Here is a 23,103-nt window from a genome sequence, read left to right as displayed (position 1 = left end):
TCAGTCATAGCTATATATGCAACTGAAGTTGATCAAACCTCTGATCTGGAGTGGTCCCTCCACTCTCATGCCATGTTTTATCTTCCGAGCCGCCCCTGTCTCCTCTGACTTCACCTCTGAGGCCGAACGGCGATACATCCCAGCATGCACATCCTCAAACACCTCAAACATCTCATACACACGAGCCGTATATCCAGCCAGCTCTGTGACCTGTGAGATGACGGAGTACTTTTTAGTCATTTTCACACATGAAACCCTGCATAAGCAACAGCTTTTGACTGAAACAACTAGTCTGGAGGCAGGAAATTATTTATTTGGAGTTGAATGCACAATGTTTTTAGGTGTGCTAGATTTACATGACAAAAAGATGATAGATGATCAACTGAGGCACATTGGTTTTGTACTGTAGACAATTTCAGATTTATCGTCCCCTAAACATCAATTATAGTGTTTGTTTAGAACTATTTTTTACTGCTTAATCTAGATTTGAAAGTGCTTTTTGAAATGTTATTAGGTGAAATGCATGTCACCTCTTTGTAGGAGATCATGATCCTCTCCACCGCATCAGCTGCAGCGTTCAGAAGGTTCCGGGCCGTGGTGAAGGCCTGTGTGCGTTCACTCACCAAGTCCTCCTCCTTCATCACCAGGGCTGCCTGTTTTGCATCCTCTGAATCTGAATGGACGTCACAAGAACAAGACTATGAGAAAAATATCAAATGATGAAAGAGAAGACTGGCGTAATGATGCTGAAAATTCAGCTTTGCATCACAGGAATAAATTACATTTTAAAATATATTAAAATAGAAAACAGTCATTGTAAATTGTACAAATATTTCTCAAATATTACTGTTTTTACAGTATTTTTTTTACCAAATAAATGCAGCCTTGGTGAGTATAAGAGACTTCTTTCTTTAAAAAAAAAAAATTATAATCTTACCAACCCCAAACTTTGAATGCTATTATAGAAGTGAACATCAGGTACAGTACAAAAAAAACTAACTGTCACCTTTAAGAACACCATATCAACACATGCTCAAGGATGTTCAAGGAAGTTTTGAATTCACAGAGCCAAAACATCTGGAGCCACAGACACAGAGAAGAGAACAGAAACTACAGATAATCATAATTGAATCCATACCATATTTAGAGTATCCGGTGGCAGTGATGATGGGCACGGCGACCATGACCAGGCCCGATGCGCTCCAGAGATATTTCATCAGGAACTGTTCCAGCATGACATACCAAAGCCTCTTGAACAGGATCAGGTTAATCTGCTTGGACAGCGAGGTGTAGCTCTGCTGCAGCTGCAACATCTCGATCTGCGCAGGGCACAGACAAAGGCGCGCAAACACACACGCAGACACCCATACACACAGATACAAAGGCAACAAGATAACATCAAACTGAGGAACACGCAAGCTCACACGCAGATTAGTTTCCAATAATAAAGTGTCCAATCATCTTTTTTGTACTAATAGGAAATATAAATTTTTAAGCATCAAATCAGAGCATATTAAAATAATCATGAAGGTTAAGAAGTTAAATGAGTTAAGTGCAATGTGTGTGAGTGCGAGCCTCGGGTCAGAGAGGCGAATGCAGACTTTTGCCCCAATTCCAGGGCCTTCTTTGTATTCAGACACGTCACATGACCTCTCTCTAAGAACACTTTCCCTGGCCATATGACCGTGAAGTTCGGGAACATTTCCCATTGCAGGGATGGGGCATTGTTTGTTCAGCAGGGACATTTGATTTGTCATTGGGACACATGAACAAAATGACCTCAAACACCTGTTTTAAAGGGATAATTCACCCATAAATAAAATTTCTATCATCATTTACTCACCCTCACCCCCAAAGCTACAGTATCCATAGAACACAAAAAAGGATAAAGCAAGGGTTTTTAAACTAATGATGATCTCTACTTATGATCTAAATATCTTCTTGCAAGCGATCTCTTTTTTAAAACATATATTCTCTTCAGCTCACCAAGGCTGCATTTATTTGATTAAAAATACAATTAAAAAAAAGTGTAATATTGTGAAATATTATTACAATTTAAAAGAACAGATCTCTATTTGAATATATTTCAAAATGTAATTTATTCCTGTGATGCAATGCTGAATTTTAATTTTTTGAAAACGGTCATGCCGTTTAATATTTTTGTGAAATCTTTGCTACATTTTTTAGGATTCTTTGATAAATAGAAAGGTCAAAAGAAAAGCATTTGTTTGAAATAGAAATCTTCTGTAACATTATTTTTCAAATAATTATTTTTTTATCTTTCAAAAACGAAAATCTTACTGACCCCAAACTTTTGAACGCTAGTGTATATATTTACAAAATTAAATAATTCGTTTTTATATTGTCAGTGAAATAAGGTAAAAAAAAAGTGATTAAAACTAGAAATGCATCTTGTGTTTGTTTAACAATTTTTACAATTAATTATTCTATACAACAAATAGTGCTCTACAAAACCCCAGCAAGCAAGCCAATTATATTAAAATAACAATATAATATATAATATAATTACATATGTTGTATAAGACAATATTACATTAATTAAATTTGTTAAAAATAAATTGATTGCATTAACATTTAATAATATTTTATATTAACATCAAATAAATACAAATATATAAATAAAATAACACATTAAATAATAATAAATTAAATCATATTTATTATTAAATACAAATAATACAAATAATACAAATAATAATAAAATATTTGTAACTTTATTTTTTATTTAGGCCCCCAGTTTGAAAATCAAGAAAGCACCACAAAAATTGTGTTATATATTTCAAATCTTTTTAAGCTATAAAATAGCATTTTGTGAGAAGCAGATTGAAATGTATTCACTGAGCAACTTCACTTTTTGATCGCTGCTGGACACTGTTTTCATGGTATGAAAAAGAGCAAGGTGAACATGCTGTTAAACATCTCCTTTTGTGTTCCAAAGTCATACACATTTGGAAAGACATGAGGGTGAGTAGCCTAAATGGTGACAGAAAACTAACCCAAGAGGCTATTCTCTTACCTTATGTCCTCCATAGAAGGCGATCTCCTCTGAATTGGCGATTATGCGTGAATGCATGTATCTCAGGTCGCCTTTCCTCTTGGCTTCCTCGGCCACCAGCTTACCAAAGCGGGGCGAGAACGCTCTCAGAATCTTGGCAGTAAGTGCCACCACAATGCCAGCTATGATGGAGGGCCATGTGGTGTTGGCACCTTTCGACTCGGCGGTTTTAATGAGAGTGTAACAGGTCACCACTACATCTAGGATAGGCTTGGTCAGGTTCGAGTACAGGTGAGCCACAGAGGCAGCGAACATCACCACATCTTCGGTCAAGGACTGATCAGGGTTCGCCAGCCGGCCGTCCATGTTGCTGACACGGTAATACGTCTGATCACTGAAATACATCATGTAGGCGTGGGTGACCAACCGGGTGCGAAAGGCGAGGGTCAGCTGACCCTCCAGGTAACGGATGGCACTGTTCACAAACGTGGCGGGAATGGCAATGAGCAGCCATTTGGTTAACTCAACCACAAACGCCCTGGGGTCTTTCTTCACAATGGTTTTCACTATTTGCCCATCCAAATTGGCTACATAGATGGAGAGAAAGGTGCGTGAAATGAGGGCTAGAGAGTGGAAACCGAGCAGGCCGAGTTCTTTGCAGAAAAGCCGAGGAAAGAGGATTTTCAAGAGATGAATCAACCTCTCGAAGAATTCACGGTTCACAGCCGGGGAGCTTTTCTTTTTCTTTGCGGCTTCCACTTCTTGAGGTTCTCCATTAGAGGTAACTGGGTCTGTGGCCTTAACCTGTTTACAAGTCCTTCCTTTGAGCTTGCCATATACATAAGGGGAAAATTTCTTCGCACCATATAACGCAACTAGAAGGAGAATGGTGTTTCTCACAAGGGGTTTCTTCAGCTCAGAGGGCAGTTTTGAGTACACAGACATTTTTCTTTGTAGCTTATCGATACTGAGATCATTCAAAATGAAGGTTATTGAAAAGCAGGTTGCTAAAGTACACAGCTATACGGATGTCTATTCATGTAAACTAATAGAAATGCGATTTCAGCAAACTGACAGCATGTCGAAGACGTTCTATTGGAAACCTCAAAGGTTTCAGAGACAGCAATGAGATTAAATAGAGAAAAGTGGAGAGTTGTATGTAATTTTGTTATTAGGACACTGCAATCTCACAAACAAGTGTCTCCTCCAAAGTTTCAGAAGAGAAACCAACTCAAATATTTCTCATTCTAACAAGCAATCCCAGCCATACACATGAAGGCCTTTAAACTCTAACGTTAACTGCATGTCAACAGTCTATATTTGTTTCTGCTAAGGAGTTTAAGAAGCATCAGAGACAGTTGACACTTGTGTTATGACAGATCTCCTCTGAACGACTGCAGTGGGAAATGTTGTTTGTTTATACGATAAGTTAAATGTTAATATGTTGCAAGTAAACTAACGTAAAATATACTTTAAGTGTAAATAAACTGGCAAACAACATGTCCTGGCTTCAGAGGTAGTTCAAATGACAGCTAGCAAGCTAATAAACTCAAGAGTAACGTTACTAAAAACAAACAGCGGGGTGACACACAAACTATATAAAACACTATTTACACGTTTACATCTCCACTATATTGAATCGGACAGCATGTAAATATCAAATAAGTGTCGTTTGAGACGCGGTGCTAGCGCCGCTGGCTAATATAACGTTATTCGCTTTACTTCAACTTCCTCCGTCCAACTTTCCGTCTGTTTTGATCCACGTAAAGGTCATTTTCACAGCAGATCGGAAATATGACAGACCCTCATCGTGACGAGCACATGCAGTCTCTGTCATTTAGCTCATTAAACGGTCCGAGTGCAGAATTAAAGCCGCCGGTGTGTGTTTGAGTCCGGGCGTAAATCCATCAGCCTCACCGGAGCTCCGGCGGTAGAATCACAGTAAACTGCGCCGATAGGTGGAGTAAACACGGACATTACTCAGTCACGCCACATATTACAAAAGTCACACACGACTGTTGTTGTTATCATCACTGGCGTTTTTCACTATTATTGGCGCTTTTAGTTTTACTGTGGCAAGATATGTTGTATGATATCGGTCTATAATTCAGTTCCAATAGCTTTGGCATGACTGCAGGACAGATGATACATCACCAAAGCTGGTAATTATGCAGAAAAAAAAACATCTATTAATGTGATATTACATAATACATCAGAATTAGTAGGGACGCTAATGTCCCTACCAATGTCCAGCCACTAAATTGTACCAAGCAATAATTTTGATCAAACAATTAAATTATGTCCCCATGATGCCAAAACCAAACCCCTTGTCAAAATACGCCCCTTGTAATACAATATCAGTAAATTATGGTAATACTTACTCAACTGGTACATTTAAGTTATCAAGAAGCATTGAAACGTAACCCTGCTGAGAATAAAACCCCGCTAAAACCAGCCTAAACTGGTTGGCTGGTTGTTCAGCCTTGTTTTAGCTGGTCAGCAGGCTGGTTTTAGCTACTTCTTTAGCTGGTCAGGCTTGGAGACCAGCTGGCCAACCAGCTAAACCCAGCTTAGTCAGGCTGGGAGACCAGCTAAAACCAGCTACTTCCAGCTTAAACCAGCCAACCAGTTTAGGCTGGTTTTTGCTTCTTTTTTTTCAGTTTATTAAATCATTTCTTTCATGAGCTGAATAAACTAGACCTCATGTAGGCCATGTTAAATAACACAGATGACTACATATGACCAAAAACACTTTATTAAAAAGACACTTTGTACAGTCTTGGTTATTCATTTGATTTTTTTTTCCAATAGCGATATAAAATGTTGAAAACCAAAGAGAAAACAGCAAATTAGCCCATATACAGCTGGAAAGGTTTCTTCCGAAAGTGATAAAACATGAGCAGGAAATAGCAATTAAAGAGTTTTTGGAAAAGGAATTTTAAAATGGTTACTGGGGAAATACAATCTTCAATAGTGTCCACAACATGGAGGGAACATCTTCAAAAAGTGTTAGCATTTGGTACCATGATGTAGAAGTAAAACAGATATAACAAACTTCATTGATTTTATTTGCCTTCAGTTTAAATCAACAGTTATTAAGTCTTTAATCAAAAATAAAAGGCTGTTATCCTTCATATTCATCGTCCTTTAGATCTTTGTTTTCAACAGAAATAATCGTATTTCACGCAAGTGTAATATGATCTTTCAAAACATTTGACATAGGTGACCTAAAATGTCCTCAGCAAGGTTTTACAAGCATCATAAACATTCGGCAACTTTCTCACGGGTCTCTTGTGTTAAAGTCTGTGTTTATTAAAAAAAAAAGATAAAGGAAAGAAAAAATGGTATTTCTATTAGTGACACTTCCATGCATCAGTGGTGTTGATTCAAATGGACAGACCACAATCAAAGCAGCTTTCAGTGTAGTCCTGAGACAAGCACGGCAGCATTTGGTGACAAAGTATCTGAGAAAGTTTGGATTGCTTCAGTAAGTTCAACTCTCAGCGTTATATTCTACAGATATATTCGTGGTGAAGGTATTTGACTTGTAGAAGCTTTTCAAGACCTACATCAAGATGCCTACATAATGATAACAAATAAAATCAAGGAACAATAGAGAAGGAATAACGACGAACAGATACCCGCATGCATTGGTACATCAAGTTTTTTTTCAGAAGGGAGTACTAACACTAAGAAACATAGCAGACTACATCTATTATTTAGAGTGGATTAGCCAGCAATCCAAATGCCTGTTTTGTTTTGTTTTTTTTCAGTCATAAAGAGAGAATAAAATCTATAGTTTATAAGCAGAAGCCTAATTCTTTATTTAGACCGGCTGTGAAAAATACACATAGTGATAAGTCATTGTTTCTGCAAGTCTTCTCCGCCATATTTGCTAGGCACAATGGTCAAGGTTGGCATCATTAGTAGGCAACGCCACATTCTGAGTATCACAATTCAAATAAATTCTAAAGGAGGGTGCAGGAAAATTACTAGTCTTGGCAAGGTCCTAATTTGGTTAATTAATCCTTTTCATTTCATGCAATCTAATTACTGAGAGATACAGTAAATATTGACATCTGCAGTCAATCCGATAGGAAAAACAATGAACAATTGCAATTAAGGCGCTATACACAAGAAACTGGTGATTCTTGCCACAAGCACTGCACCTGGCATCTGTAGTGGATGCTGCTGATTTCAATGGCTCCAGAACCCCCTCAAAACAGATCATGGGGCTCCTCCTAGAGGTCGTTTCTATAAACTCCTGATAGTTTTAGGAAGAGGACACAAGTAAGAGTGATATTTCGACCCCAAAATCGAAATAAAAATAAGATTATATTTTTTTTCTCAGTATTTTTAAAATAATCTTCTCCCTAAATAAAATGAAGCCTATTTTTTAAAAACCTATTATTATTATTTTGCATTGTGACATGATTTTCATGACCACTAAGCACCTTTCCCTCTCAGTTCTCATTATCATAATGCATCCGGTTGTTTTGCTTTTGAGTGTCTTTATATTTCTCATTATTTTTAGTGATCATGCACATTATATTTTTATTACAGTAATTAAAATTCATCCTGTCCAGAAAGGATTCTTTTTTTAAATCAGCACAAATCCAGCAAAATAAGTACTATGATGATCCTTAAATCCATAAATAATATGATTATTTTCTTCTATTACAGTAATGAGAAAGTGCATTTTCTTGTCATGAAAATGTCATAATGCAAATCTTTATTCAGGTACCGATTTCTTTTTTTTCTTCTTTTTTTTAATGCAAATCTTAATATAGACCTAAAACAATTGTTTTAAAATATCATTTTTCTTGTGATTTTGGAGTGAAATTTGTTTTTGACAGATTTCATGAAATTCAATCTTTCATTCTGGTTTAATTTTTATATCAAAAAATTCAATTTTTAAATACATCAAATGTCATTTATCCTTTATTCTACCTGTGAATTTCTCTGTTTTCTCAGTGATTGTGGATATTAATACTGGTATACAATTACAGCCTGAGGAAATAGAAAGCATCATAAATACGAGTGATACAGATAAAGATGTTGTTGGAGCTGCACAGCGACCTTTGTGCCATTCTTAAAGTCATCGTCCTGAAAGAGCACATTTATATTCCTCCACGTTATGATTAGTAATAAAGATACTAACGGAATTGTACATTTCATGAAATACTGTGAGTCCCTGACTCTATAACAGTCCATCAGAGTTTAAGATTTGGCTAGTTTTTTTCTCCTACATATTTTAAAATTGCTACTCAGAATGACAAAACCAAAACTCAAATGATTAATTTTGTCTAAACACAGTCTTCTTGATTGTAATTTGCATAGAAATATTTCCATAAAAACATTGAGAAGATCCTGATTCGTTTTTCAGAGGGCCTTAAAATGTCCAGTACGGCTTTTGGAAGGTCTCGTGGATTCTCATGAACAACTAAAACTCTTTGTATATATTTTGTGACAAATCCATATCAAGGAAATAGTGTGATAGAATGAACTCACATTGTACACTGATAGGAATGTGCTGACATATTGTCTCTTTTGCCAGAGCTTGCTACTACTTTTGCTGATTAAAAGGGAAACTACATAAGAAGTCTGCAGGAACCCAGAGATGATCTGAAACAAGAAGACAGCTTGATTTCATGCTGAAAAGGGTCTTGAGTACGAGTATTTGTCCCATGTCAGTGGTAGCTTAGCATATGTTAGTATAACAAGGATGTCAGACTGATTTCTGTCAGAATTATTCAATTCTAACCACTGAAAGGAAGCAAAAAGTCTCTTTGATAGTCCATTATGGCATTCTCTCAGTCTGCCATTCCATACACACGTAAGCTGGTGTTTGCTGTAGTCTCTTTGTGTTTGTGTCTATTTTTTGTTTGCGCGTCAGACCAGCGTGCCTGGCGTGGGTCTGTCATTACTGCTCTCTTTAAGTGTCATGTCCTGCATTTTAGATGAAAAGGTATCTTGGTACAAAGAAAGCTCCATCGACCTATAAGTGATGAGAAAGAAGAGGCGACAAAATCAGATATGATAGGTAATATCTAAGAAAAGGAACTATATATAAAATACATATAACATAAATGTTTGGGGTCATTAAGTTTTTTTTTTTTTTAGCAAAGATGTATTAAATTGATCAAAAGTGACACCAAAGACTATAAATGCTGTTCTTTTGAACATTCTATTCATCAAATAATCCAGGAAAAAAATGTATCAATTATCACAAAAATATTACAAAGCTCAACTGTTATTAAAAATTATAATAATAAATGTTTCTTAAGCAGCAAATCAGCATATTAGAATGATTTCTGAAAGATCATGTGACAATTCAGCTTTGCATCACAGGAATAAATTACATTTTAAAATGTATTCAAATAGAAAATAGTTTTATTAAATTACAATAATATCTCACAACATTACCTATATTTTACAATGTTTTACTCTATTTTTGATCAAATAAATGCAGCCTTATTGAGCATAAAAGACTTTTTGAAAAAACATCTAAAAATATTACCAACCACATACTTTTGAATGGTAGTGTATATAATAAATATAAACGATTTAAAATATTTATTTAATGTTCATTTAAAAATATACTATTTTTCATTGTTGTTTCTTGTTCAAGGATCACATGACACTGAGAACAGGAGCCATCAAAGGATTCAATTACATAAAAAATGTATTAAAATAGCTTTTTTTCCATTTAAATATTATTTCAAAATAATATTTCAAATATTTCAATATAAAATAATTAAAAGATTAATTTAGAAACATACTATTGTTCATTCAAAATATATTATTATTATTATTATTATTATTCTTCTTTCAAAATATTGTAATGAAAATTCATTCAATAAATTATTAATTTGTACAACTTAAAATGTGAAATGCATTAGTATGTATAATACCTAATGCATTAATTTTTATATATATATTGCATTTATATTTATTTAGTAATAACATTTTTTACTGCAACAAGGGCTTCTTTATAAATGTGTCTTGATGAATGTATGTTTTTATTCAGTCTGCAATTACCTGCCGTGTAGAGGGTGTCCATGAAATGTGGCTGACTGGGGGATGTGTGGATAGGACGTGTCTGTTTGGAAGGACTGTGGCTGGTGTTTGAGTGGAGGATGGGGGTGTGAGTTGTGCAGAGAGGACGTGGTACGCCTGCGCTGAGTCTGCGTCCCCTCTTTGCCCTTCCCTCCATTGGCCATCTGTCCCAGCGCATTCCGCAGATACCAGTCTCTCAAACCCTCCAGTGCCAGGGCCTTGTGCAGGCTGCGCGTGGGGTCGTTGGGGGTCGTGGGTGCGGAGGAGTCAAGAGGGTAATGAGGTGGCCTGTGGGGGTGGTCGATCTGCTGGTTATGTGTGGCGGTACCATTGGAGGTGTTGGTTTCGGTGTAGGCAGAGAGCAGGATGGACTCTTGCTGGTGCTGCTGTAAGGGAACGAACGGGCCGCAGGATTTGGTGCGTGACACTTTGACTCTCCGTGGCTCGCCGGGTTTCCCTCTCAGCATTAGAGGGCTGTAGGCCGGAGGGCCGTTGCCTAGGATAAGCTGCTGAGATTGGGCAAAGCCGTTCCTGTAAGGAAGCGGTGGAGCACTGGGACCGTCGGCCCACGGCCGGGTTTTTGCATTACTTTGCACCTGCAGTCTTTGCTGTTGCTGAGCTTGCATCTTCTGCTGCTTCCCCCACACATAATCCATGAGGATCTCACTGTAACCGCCACCTCCGTTCGTTCCTCGACCTCCCGCAGCCGAGCGAACGCGGCCCAGTTCGGTGTGCCCGTTTACCTGCCGTTCGGGGCTGCTCCGTTGCGCCTGTTTTAAAGTCGTGTCCATGATGGCTTCCGAGCTCTTGTATGGGCCGTTCCGTACAGGCATGGCTGACCTTTGACCTCCGTCCTCCGCTGAGGTGCCGTGCCGGTCGAGTAACGTCTCGGAGCTATTGCTACGCCTGTGCCCTTGCTCATAGGACCCTGAGGACGACCCGTCCTGAGACTGCAGAGGCACCTGATGGGACGCCTCGGGATTGTCTGACCACTGCTTCACAGCAGCAGTGCCGCTAGAGGATTCTGACCTACACAAATAAACAAGACATTAAAATACATACACTACCATTTTTTATTTATTTTACTTTTTTTTTTTTTTTATTAAATTTAAAATTTTATCAATTAATATTTTTTTCAGCAAGAATGCAATTGATCAAAAGTGACAATAAAGACATTTATTAATTGTATGTATTTTTAGGTGTAATATTGTTGTCCTTGCTTACTGGGTTTTTGTAGAGAGCACTTTTTGTTGTATAGAACAATATTAATTGTAAAAAACAAAGTGCTAAACAAGCACATTTAATTTACATTGGAAATATATACACTACTGTTCAAAAGTTTGGAATCAGTAAGATTTTTATTTTTGAAAGAAACTAATACATTTATTCAGCAAGGATGCATTAAATCGATCAAAAGTGACATTAAAGACATTATGTTACTGTTTGAAATGATAATGTTAATAATAAATTAGTTTATAATGTTAATGTTTAAAATGTTTTTCAATTTCAAATAAATGCTGTTCTTTAGAATTTTCTATTCATCAAAGAATTCAGCTTCATTAAAGCAGCAAAACTGCATTTCTTATTTAAAGGGACAGTCCACTCACCCGCATGTTGCTCCAAACCTGTATGACTTTCTTTGTTCTGTGGAACATAACAGATGATATTTGAAAGAATGCTGGTAACCAAACAATTTCAGTTCCCATTGACTTCCATTGGACAAAAAATACAATGCAAGTCGATAGGAACCAGCATTCTTCCAAATATCATCTTTTGTGTTCTGCAGATCAAAGAAATGCATACAAGGGTGAGTAAATAATGACAGACTTTTCATTTTTGGCTGGACTATCCCTTTAAGCTACCCAAGTGACGCTCTGATTAAATGACAGCCACACAATGTATCAGTGCACAGTACATGCTGATAGCAGTATCTCCCTGCACTGCGGCACAACAAGCTGCTCTGTCTGTGTAATTAAATTGAGATGGAAATAATGGGGCTTTACACTCAACCTCCTTAGGCATCCATTACTTCAATACACAAATAAGTAATTTAATCAAAATGTTTGAGCCATTATCAATTCAGGGCTTTTAACTACAATATAAACCATTAGCCAAGTGTCTATATGTGTGTTTTGCGCATTTGTAACCTGATGTGCACTCCTGTTATTCCATTGCGGGACAGGAGAGGAGTTGCCGGGACACTTCTACCTTCCAGATTCGACACACTTCTTGGAAGAGAGTGACTCGGGCTGGCAGAAAAATACAAGTTTAGCCTTCTTGTTATGAATCTAGCACACAGTTAACAAACCTGGATTGTTGTTATATGGTGACCATTTTATAAAACTGATGATAAAATAATGTTGTTGCCTTATTATTTTGTTTAAACAACAATATTTTAATTTAAAAAAATCATTGCTACATTATGATTACAGTATAGTCACAGCTGAAGTGGTTACAGTTGCTAATAATGTCTTTTAGCTTTTTTGCTAAACATTTACTCAAACTCATCTACAGTGGGTATAGAAAAGAATCACCCCCTTTAAAATAATCAAGCAATTCAATAACATTTTGTTGTGTTGCAGCCTGAAATGAAGACACAAAGTGAAATGGCTTTGTGTGCCATTGAGAAGGTGATTAGCTACAGCTGATTGAGTTTACAAGTCATTTTTAGGAGTCATGACTTGTGAATTATTGTGATGTTTTTATCAGCTGTTTGGACTCTTATTCTGACGGCACCCATTCACTGCAGAGGATCTATTGGTGAGCAAGTGATGTAGTGCTAAATTTCTCAAAATCTGTTCCGATAAAGAAACAAACTCATCTACATGTTAGATAGCCTGAGGGTGAGTCAATGTTCAGCAAAATTTCATTTTTGAGTGAACTATTCCTTTACTGCCTAAATATCATTGAGTGGTACAGAGCCTTTATTCCAGAATCAGGTTTTAATTACAAACCACTTCAACTGGTTTTCATCTAAATGAGGTGATTCCAGGAAAGCTAATTAATGCCGATTCACCATTAAGTGGAAAAACAGCTGTTCCTAGCAACAACAAAGCAAATTGTGCTGAGTGTGTACCTGGCTGAGCTGGCCACAGAGTTGCGGCGTGTTTTCATCTCGTAATAGATCTCCACTGGGGAGAGTTTTCGAGAAAACCTGTTGTCTGGGCTCCCCAAGACCAGCCGGGGCTGTGAGGGTGACAGGCCATCAGAGGCATCTTCTGATGGAGAGAGAGAGAGAGAGAGACTTGTGAGGTTGAGACAGAAGCATGCTTTCTACTTCACAAAGATAAACTTTTAAGGCACACTACAGTTCAAAGGTTTGGGGTTGGTTAGCTTTTTGAAAGAGGCTTCTTATGCTCACCAAAGCCGCATTTATTTGATCAAAAACAATAAAAACAGTAATATTGTATGAGTTCTTTCTGATTAAAAGGATTAACTTTTGAACAGTATATAATAAAACGTTTTTTTATAATTTCATTGCATTAAATAACAAAATGAAGCCAGTGTGATCTGTGCTCAAATGCTGCACAAGCAATATTTGTGCTATATTTCTTTATGAATTAAAGCCACTTGGTTTGACTTTTTAGCATTTTTTAAATGTCTTAAGTGTCTAAATAGATTTTGGGGCCACTGAACATACACAAGAGCTTTTAAAATAGGGTAGTTATGTATCGATTATGGCAAAATTCATAGTTATAATGCCACACCCTCAGGAACTAAGGACAATCAATGAAAAACATTTACTGTATGCCAATAAAACATAACACTTCTTGATCAAAAATTGAGAGAGAAGGAGAGAGCGAGAGAGAGAAAGAGAATGTGTGAGAATCAAAATGCCATGGGGAGAGGATTAGCTCAGTCAGTGAGTGTTAATAACAGGCTTTTGACTCACTGATGTGATGTGAAGACTCTTCACCCTCTCTGTCCACTGAACTCATCCTGCCATTGTAATAGTGCTTCTTATCTCGGTCTCTCAAATTCATTATGAAAGTGAAAGTGACATGACGTGTAGCCAAGTATGGTGTCCCATACTCGGAATTTGTGCTCTGCATTTCACCCATCCAAGTGCACACATACAGCAGTGAACACACACACACACACGCACACACACAGTGAACACACACCTGGAGCAGTGGGCAGCCATTTTTTTCCTGCGATGCCCGGGGAGCAGTTGGGGGTTCGGTGCCTTGCTCAAGGGTCTCACCGCAGTCGTGGCATTGAAGGTGAAGAGAGCTCTGTACATTCACTCCCCCCAACTACAATCACTGCCGGTACCCAAACTCAAACCCGCGACCTTTGGGTTACAAGTCTGACTCTCTAACCATTAGGCAACCATTACATCCATGCAATGTAATGCAATGATCCGTCCCATAACTCACCAGTGTCCTGATTGGTGGAATCAGACGTGGAGCTGCTCTCTGTCTTCACCGTGTTTTCTGAGGACATAAACATTTACACATTATGGAACTCAACTGATACACACATTACATGAAGTCACATAAACACACTGTATTGGCTCCATGCTGCTGATAAGGGATAAGGTTATGTTGTTGTTATATTGTAACATTGTTCATGTCATTATATGTGTTAGACATACAAAATTGTCCCTGGAAGTCCACTAAATCTGACTAAATCTTCCTGTAGGATGTCCTCAAATCTAAAAGCAATGCTTTTGTGAAGAATTTTTATTCATGATTAATTTGTAAACAATTTCTTTATTTATACTAATATTCATAAAATTGGGGAAATATTTATTTATGATTTTATTCATGATTCATTTGTAAATAATTTCTATATACAATTGTGGAAATACTTATTCACGATTTTAACATTTGTAAACTATAATTGTTATTATTTAAAGGGGTTTGAATAATTATTTTAAAAATGCAAAACATTTTTTTTTTTGGTTAGAGTTAGTAGTAATTCAAATCTATAGTTTTTATAGTGTTATTTTAGTATCAGATGTATCCGTTTTTATTTTTATATTTTCTGTTTTAGTAATTTTGTTGTGTTTTTGTCATTTTTATTAGTTTTTGTTTACATATGTCTATATAGTTTTTACTCTATTAATAATTTTATTTAAGTTTTAGTTTGACTTATTTTAGTGCATCAAGTTAAGCTAATTCAAAATGAGAAATGCTGCCTTAACAACTAGCTGTAATAAGTTTACGTTTTTTGTATTATATTATATTTGATTTCAGTTTAAGTTTAAGTTTAAGTAACAGTTTTTTTTATGGTAACACTTTAATAAGGTCTCATTTGTTAACATTAGTTAATGCATTAACTAACATGAACTAACAATGAACAATATATTTATTAACCTTTGTGAATGTTAGTTAATACACATGTTCATGCTAGTTCACAGTGCCTTAACTAATGTTAACAGATACAACTTTTAACTAATGTTAACAAATGAAATGTTATTGTAAAGTGTTACCATTTTGTTATGGTTTTAGTTGTAGTTTTAGTTAACTATAATAACCCTGGTTTGTCCTTATCACACAGCTACAGTTTATTTTTCACTGAACCTGCATCATCATTATAGTAAAAATGGCCGGAAACAGGCTGGTTCCTCAACACTTCCTGTTGCACTTCATCACGTCTTACGTGTCTCATTTAAAGCAGACTGTTTTCCATGTTTGCACACATAAGAAACTCTTTTCTAAATTTACAGCACAGACACAAACACGCAAACACATTCAAATGTTCCCACGGTCCAGAGCCAGACCGCCAGCCTGACATTAAACTGGTCTGATCCACTGTAAATCAGTCTTCACCCTGTCTCTCCCACCAAATCTCATCAGGTAATTTACCAAAGACTAAGTCACATGAGTTTAGCACTATAAGTGAAGAATCTTTGTTAATATAGTGTTCGTTCATGAATCATACACCGCTTCTGCGTCTCGGAGCACGTGATATATTATAAGGAGTATACGTTTTATGAAATGTAGTGAAGTAAAAAATACGATCTTATGCTTTGGAATGTAGTGAAGTAAAAGTAAACGTTACTCAAAATAAAACTCCATTAATAATACTCCAGTAAAGTACAGATACTTGAAAAATGCTTGCCTGAAAACTACTTCGTTACTGTCCACCACTGAAATTAATAAATTAATTCTGCTGTTAAAAACATATAAATAAACCGTGTAGGAGAGTGGTTATTATGTGCAAACAGTGAGAAACTCTATATATGTGCAGTGTGCACATGTCAAAAAAAATCTATTCCGATTTGAAGCTTGTGACATAGCTAAACAAGCACATCAACCCGATCACTTTCTTTAGCGTTCATGTAAACAGTAAACACTACATTCAGATTCATCAATCGGAATGAATTCAGTCCAACTGAACCAAAAATTGTGCATGTAAACGTAGCCAATGTTAGAAAAGATTTCTATTGCAAATAAACTTCAACATCGTTAATAATAAGAAATGTTTCTTAAGCAGCAATTCCTGAAGGATCATGTAACACTGAAGACTGGAGTAATGATTCTGAAAATTCAGCTTTGATCACAGGAATAAATGACATTTTAAAATATATTCAAATAAAACGTACTTATCATAAATTGTCAAAACATTTCACATTATTTGTTTTTACTGTATTTTTCATAAACACATGCAGCCTTAGTGAGCAGAAGAGACTTCTTTCAAAAACATTCCAAAATCTCATAGACCCCAAACTTCTGAATGGTATAAGAGTATACTGTATATATAATTCAAATATTCCCAAACACAAATTCTGGCCATGAAATGGTGTTTAGTTCATCTTTATAATCTTGAAACCCACCTGTGTGGCATCCTCTATGAACTGTCCGTTTGCTGTGTGGAGGATGCTGTTCTGAATCGACATGCCTGCGGAGGGTGCCGCTGAACAGAGTTTTCTTCATCTTGCGCTGAGAGACGTCCTCTTCCTAAACCAGCACAAACAGTGAGCAGCTTATGATATTTATCTATCACGTATTCGATATCGAATTAGTGGCCACCCATATCATCTCAAATGCACACACCTCATTTTTGGTGTTATGTTTGGACCCGCTGCGGGACAGACCAGCCCTGCGCCGCACATGAGGGAGTTTCTCTCCAGTTTCCAGAGGATATTCATGAGGAACCTCACCTGTCAATTCCTGAAGAGCAAACATGAACAAGTATATTTTTCCTTAAAACGATTTCATTATTATTTTTAATATTTTAAAGCAGACATATTCACTTTTGTTGAATATTATATATTAATGAATATAAATTGATTGGCTAACATTTTTGCATGTGAAATGAATTATGACATTTCTGATAAGTTGCTGAATATTGAAAGATGTTGATGTGCACAAACTTTTGGTCATATGTTAATGTGGTCATGGTTGTAACGTTGTTAGCAGCTTAGTTTTTCAGCTAAGTATTCATAAATGGTCTTGGGAGGAAGTTTTGCATTGTGAATGTTAGAGTATGTCACATTATGTACATTAATTCAAAAGAGAATCACAACCCCTCTTTTCTATGATATGACTCAAAGCACACACATCTGAAGTAACACATACTGTGTAAAACCAGCATTTCAAAAGCCAAGTATGAGCAAAGATTAGCTGGGCATGTGGCGGCATCTCCGCGGCGTCACATGATCTGGCAGCTCACCGCTGTGTGGTTCGCCAGTGACACCATGGAGAAATACAAAGTTTATCGTCTCAAGCTTTCTTGTTCTAGTTCTTTATAAATAGAACGAGTTCTGAGAAACTACCTCATTAAATTAAAATTTCTTTTTCGACACTGACCGCCTCCTGCAGACACACACGTTTGAGTTCTGCTATTCGAGTGCTGAGCAGCGACTGCAGACTCCTCCGGCGCTCCTGCAGCTCCACCATCCGCTCCGCACGCTGCTTACTGTCCATAACGGCCTGCAGCTCTGTAAAAAAACACACACATGTCACATCATAGCAAGGACCACAAATCCACTTATTTTGAAGTTTGGGGTTGGTAAGATGTTTTTTAAAAGGTCTTCTTATGCTCATCAACAATGCATTTATTTGATCAAAAATATAGTAAAAACAATAACCTACCATGTGCATAGTCTAAGCGATCACTGACGGGCGGGAATTAATTAAACAGATATCGGATACCAGTCGTGTCTAAAGTGAATGTGGTAACACTTTAGAATAGGGAACACTAATTCACTTTTAACTACGACTTTTCCCTCAATAATCTCCTAATTTGCTGCTTATTAATAGTTAATAAGGTAGTTGTTAAATTTAGGTATGGGATCGGATTAAGGGATCTAGAATAAAGAATAAGGCATTAATATGTGCTTTATAAGTACTAATAAACAGCCAATATGCTAGTAATATGCATGCTAATAAGCAACTAGTTAATAGCGAGAATAGGTCCTTAAAATAAAGTGTTACCGTGAATGTAAACAGGCGGGCAAAAAAAATCGGATATGGTCAAAAGATTGGATCTGTGCATTAAGACTTGCAGTGTAAACGCAGCGCTAGACATTGTTACTGTCACTTTTGTACAATTTAATGCATCCTTGTTGAATAAAAGTATTAATTTATTATTAAATTCTTACTGACCCCAAACTTTTGAACTGTAGTGTACAGGTTCTAATTTGTATTAGCAATTAAATAATAATAATAATAATAATAAATAATCTTTTTTTAATTGTTCCTTTATTTTCCCACTGTCAGGATTTTCTTAAAAATAATTTGTTTAAAAATTTTGATTTCAAGTACTAGATCCTAAATAGATTAAGTAGTTCTCTAAATCTTTAATTTTTAAAATTATTACCCAGTAATCATGCATAACTGGGAAAGGCATGAAAAACATACCCTTAACCTTCCCTTTCTGGGCAGCTCTTGGCCTTTTTTTCTGCAACACTTGCATCACCAAACAGCAAATGCAAACTGCAATTTCCAGTTTACTAAGATTTAGGTTCTTTATAAAGATGTTCTCCTCACAGAAACCTCCCAAATGTTCCCACAGTTAAGGTTTTGTGGGATCTCTGTGAGGACATTTGGTCGCCACAATAGACAAAAACAAAACACAAGCTTGTCAGACTTAACAATTTACAAAGTACAGTTCTTATGTAGAAAGACAAGTTCGTATCAACAAACAAACAAACACTGACAGACACATGGAGGAGCTCACCAGGGTCTGTTATCAGGTGACCTTTGACCTCCATGTCATACGTCTTTCGCATCACCTCACTGCCTCCTGATTGTAAGTTTACCTACACAGAGACAAACAAAACATGACACTGACTAATCATTCTGGCAGCAGACTCAGCTGGAGTCTATTAAAACAAGACAGGCATGTAAATAGTTCATATGTTTCTTACCTTCTCACCTTTTGGCAACAGTCATGTGTACTGCAGAGGTTTGGACTTGTGGCCATGAAGCAGATTTGTGGCTGGGTGTTGCTGCAGTACTGCGACTGGCCTGAGGGGGAGCCACTGTGCTGCTGCGCAACGCTTCACAAACTCAATGCCCTGAAACATAAAACAAACCACATGAGACACTGGAGAAGACCCTCCACACATAAGAGCTCTGATCTAGAGAAGGGCTTTGAAGACAGAATATCAGACTGACTACAAAGTTGCACTTAATCTAACTGACAGGACATGTGAGGTTTAGTAGATGTAACTGATTTCTCAGTTATCCAGTAAGTATCTTGTTTCAACTTGTCTCAGAAATTCTATAGAAGGATAAAAATTAGATACAGATAAGACCATTTTTGACACAATTTTGAGTACATAGCTATAAAATTAAATGAGCAGCAGCTCCGATCATTTGGTCTTGGAGGAATTTGATGAGAAATGTTGGGAGTTCATATTAAGATCTCTGACCTTTGCAAGTTTTAGTATTTTAGTTTTGAGACACTGAGGTCTCTATAAGATTAATTTATCTCAATTTATATGAGAAACAATTGAGATATTAAAGAGATCTCAGTGTTTATTATTTTGTTATTTTAATTTCTCGGGTGCACAAAATTAAAGATAGAAGATGTTTTTAGAGCCTTCAGTTCATTGCTGCTACTGTTAGCTAAAATTACAACTAATAAAAATGGTTTAGGTTAATTGAAATATAGCTAAAATAAATAAAATAAAATAAAAATATTAGATGAAAAATTGTAAAACCTTAAATGAAAATTCGAAATGTTACCAAACTGAAATAAGCCAAAGTACTAAAATTACTAAAACTGAACTAAAACTAAATTAAAGATAAATCAAATATTTAAATAAACAAGAACGAATAAAATGAAAAACACACAAAACAAAACTAAATTAAAATGAAAACTGAATATAACTGAAAACGCTAATTCAAAATGATCATAAATACTATGACAGTATATAAATAGTACTAAAATAATACTGCTTAAATTGTAGAAACATATGTAAGAGATTTGAGATTTTATTTTTAGTTTATTTTCACTTTCAAGATCTTTGGTTGACCCAAGTCACATTCACATGTGATTCACAGTGTGTTTCCCCCCTTTCATATTCACATAGAACTGCCTGTGGGAACTCCGGACAGGAAGTGGACTGCAGCGTGCAGGAAGTGGCTCACAAAGCAGGAAACGAGTGCGGAAAACAGAAATGGAAGGCTCAGACTGACCTATAACAACAATGCCGGCAGAAACCCTCACGCACAAAAACACTCACCCAGGGAACGAGTCATTTCCTAAGATCAGCTGTAAACAAGGAGGCACGGACAATGAGGAGAAAGGTCGAAAAACCACAAATATTGCAACTCACATGGTTTCCTGTCTGCAACCTAAATAAACACCAAAAAACCCAAATGTTTTCAGCTTCGACGCCCAGTGGTGATCTATTCTTCTCAATGCATCAGAAAGTAGTTATTATCTCGGCTGCATGAGATAGGTGGCCCTCTGGATGGACCGGAGCGGCTCTATCATTAAGAAGCTGTGAATGATGGGTGTCTCTGAAAAATGCAGAAGGTTATAATTATAAAGAAAATCAATAGACCCATTACGACTTTTCCCTCAATAATCTCCTAATTTGCTGCTTATTAATAGTTAATAAGGTAGTTGTTAAATTTAGGTATGGGATCGGATTAAGGGATCTAGAATAAAGAATAAGGCATTAATATGTGCTTTATAAGTACTAATAAACAGCCAATATGCTAGTAATATGCATGCTAATAAGCAACTAGTTAATAGCGAGAATAGGTCCTTAAAATAAAGTGTTACCGTGAATGTAAACAGGCGGGCAAAAAAAATCGGATATGGTCAAAAGATTGGATCTGTGCATTAAGACTTGCAGTGTAAACGCAGCGCTAGACATTGTTACTGTCACTTTTGTACAATTTAATGCATCCTTGTTGAATAAAAGTATTAATTTATTATTATGACCCCAAAGACCCCAAACTTTTGAACTGTAGTGTACAGGTTCTAATTTGTATTAGCAATTAAATAATAATAATAATAATAATAAATAATCTTTTTTTAATTGTTCCTTTATTTTCCCACTGTCAGGATTTTCTTAAAAATAATTTGTTTAAAAATTTTGATTTCAAGTACTAGATCCTAAATAGATTAAGTAGTTCTCTAAATCTTTAATTTTTAAAATTATTACCCAGTAATCATGCATAACTGGGAAAGGCATGAAAAACATACCCTTAACCTTCCCTTTCTGGGCAGCTCTTGGCCTCAACACTTGCAACACTTGCATCACCAAACAGCAAATGCAAACTGCAATTTCCAGTTTACTAAGATTTAGGTAGATGTTCTCGATGTTCTCCTCACAGAAACCTCCCAAATGTTCCCACAGTTAAGGTTTTGTGGGATCTCTGTGAGGACATTTGGTCGCCACAATAGACAAAAACAAAACACAAGCTTGTCAGACTTAACAATTTACAAAGTACAGTTCTTATGTAGAAAGACAAGTTCGTATCAACAAACAAACAAACACTGACAGACACATGGAGGAGCTCACCAGGGTCTGTTATCAGGTGACCTTTGACCTCCATGTCATACGTCTTTCGCATCACCTCACTGCCTCCTGATTGTAAGTTTACCTACACAGAGACAAACAAAACATGACACTGACTAATCATTCAGGCAGCAGACTCAGCTGGAGTCTATTAAAACAAGACAGGCATGTAAATAGTTAATATGTTTCTTACCTTCTCACCTTTTGGCAACAGTCATGTGTACTGCAGAGGTTTGGACTTGTGGCCATGAAGCAGATTTGTGGCTGGGTGTTGCTGCAGTACTGCGACTGGCCTGAGGGGGAGCCACTGTGCTGCTGCGCAACGCTTCACAAACTCAATGCCCTGAAACATAAAACAAACCACATGAGACACTGGAGAAGACCCTCCACACATAAGAGCTCTGATCTAGAGGAAGGGCTTTGAAGACAGAATATCAGACTGACTACAAAGTTGCACGTAATCTAACTGACAGGACATGTGAAGTTTAGTAGATGTAACTGATTTCTCAAGTTATCCAGTAAGTATCTTGTTTCAACTTGTCTCAGAAATTCTATAGAAGGATAAAAATTAGATACAGATAAGACCATTTTTGACACAATTTTGAGTACATAGCTATAAAATTAAATGAGCAGCAGCTCCGATCATTTGGTCTTGGAGGAATTTGATGAGAAATGTTGGGAGTTCATATTAAGATCTCTGACCTTTGCAAGTTTTAGTATTTTAGTTTTGAGACACTGAGGTCTCTATAAGATTAATTTATCTCAATTTATATGAGAAACAATTGAGATATTAAAGAGATCTCAGTGTTTATTATTTTGTTATTTTAATTTCTCGGGTGCACAAAATTAACTGTAGTCTATTAAAACAAGACAGGCATGTAAATAGTTCATATGTTTCTTACCTTCTCACCTTTTGGCAACAGTCATGTGTACTGCAGAGGTTTGGACTTGTGGCCATGAAGCAGATTTGTGGCTGGGTGTTGCTGCAGTACTGCGACTGGCCTGAGGGGGAGCCACTGTGCTGCTGCGCAACGCTTCACAAACTCAATGCCCTGAAACATAAAACAAACCACATGAGACACTGGAGAAGACC

At 36.6% G+C, this 23,103-nt stretch overlaps 2 protein-coding genes across 4 annotated transcripts in view; both read right to left on the bottom strand.

The window, feature by feature from the left end:
• The window catches only part of LOC107674359 (ATP-binding cassette sub-family D member 1-like), a 22,984-nt gene extending 18,039 nt beyond the window's left edge, over positions 1-4,945 (bottom strand). Inside the window, exons 1-4 of the mRNA XM_016468316.1 lie at positions 3,038-4,945; positions 1,139-1,319; positions 531-673; positions 39-210 (exon numbers count right to left, since the gene is read on the bottom strand). Of these exons, the coding sequence (XP_016323802.1) occupies positions 39-210; positions 531-673; positions 1,139-1,319; positions 3,038-3,961 (1,420 nt within the window). The 5' untranslated portion in view covers positions 3,962-4,945. The remainder of the gene's footprint in view (positions 1-38; positions 211-530; positions 674-1,138; positions 1,320-3,037) is intronic.
• Positions 4,946-7,858: 2,913 nt separating this feature from the next.
• On the bottom strand, positions 7,859-22,356 carry LOC107674368 (coiled-coil domain-containing protein 120-like). 3 transcript variants are annotated; one of them, XM_016468329.1, is made up of 10 exons: positions 22,204-22,356; positions 22,014-22,095; positions 17,836-17,966; positions 17,080-17,196; positions 16,860-16,983; positions 14,455-14,511; positions 13,152-13,293; positions 12,223-12,324; positions 10,058-11,104; positions 7,859-9,014 (listed from the first exon to the last, which is right to left on the bottom strand). In XM_016468329.1, the coding sequence occupies exons 2-10, from the start codon at positions 22,063-22,065 to the stop codon at positions 8,909-8,911; spliced, it is 1,878 nt and encodes a 625-aa protein (XP_016323815.1). In that variant the 5' UTR covers positions 22,066-22,095; positions 22,204-22,356; the 3' UTR covers positions 7,859-8,908. The 3 variants fall into 3 exon arrangements, with proteins under 3 accessions (XP_016323815.1, XP_016323814.1, XP_016323813.1); XM_016468328.1 differs by lacking the exons at positions 22,014-22,095; positions 22,204-22,356 and adding exons at positions 19,208-19,289; positions 19,398-19,550; XM_016468327.1 differs by lacking the exons at positions 22,014-22,095; positions 22,204-22,356 and adding exons at positions 19,208-19,289; positions 19,406-19,550.
• Between the last annotated feature and the right edge of the window lie 747 nt (positions 22,357-23,103).

This window comes from Sinocyclocheilus anshuiensis, unplaced genomic scaffold, assembly GCF_001515605.1.
Source record: "Sinocyclocheilus anshuiensis isolate Anshui unplaced genomic scaffold, SAMN03320099.WGS_v1.1 scaffold188, whole genome shotgun sequence".
Classification (NCBI taxonomy): domain Eukaryota; kingdom Metazoa; phylum Chordata; class Actinopteri; order Cypriniformes; family Cyprinidae; genus Sinocyclocheilus; species Sinocyclocheilus anshuiensis.
This window is presented reverse-complemented; position numbering and strand designations above follow the sequence as displayed.

Bases quoted from the DNA above. Each gene is read 5' to 3' on its own strand.
- LOC107674368 (XM_016468327.1), bottom strand. From the start codon at position 19,453: ATGGCCACAAGTCCAAACCTCTGCAGTACACATGACTGTTGCCAAAAG. The intron at 17,197-17,835 runs GTCAGTGTCGAA...TTTGCTCTTCAG, and splicing joins GTGTGTGTCTGCAGGAGGCG to GAATTGACAGGTGAGGTTCC. The intron at 9,015-10,057 runs GTAATTGCAGAC...CATCACTTATAG, and splicing joins GGACACCCTCTACACGGCAG to GTCGATGGAGCTTTCTTTGT.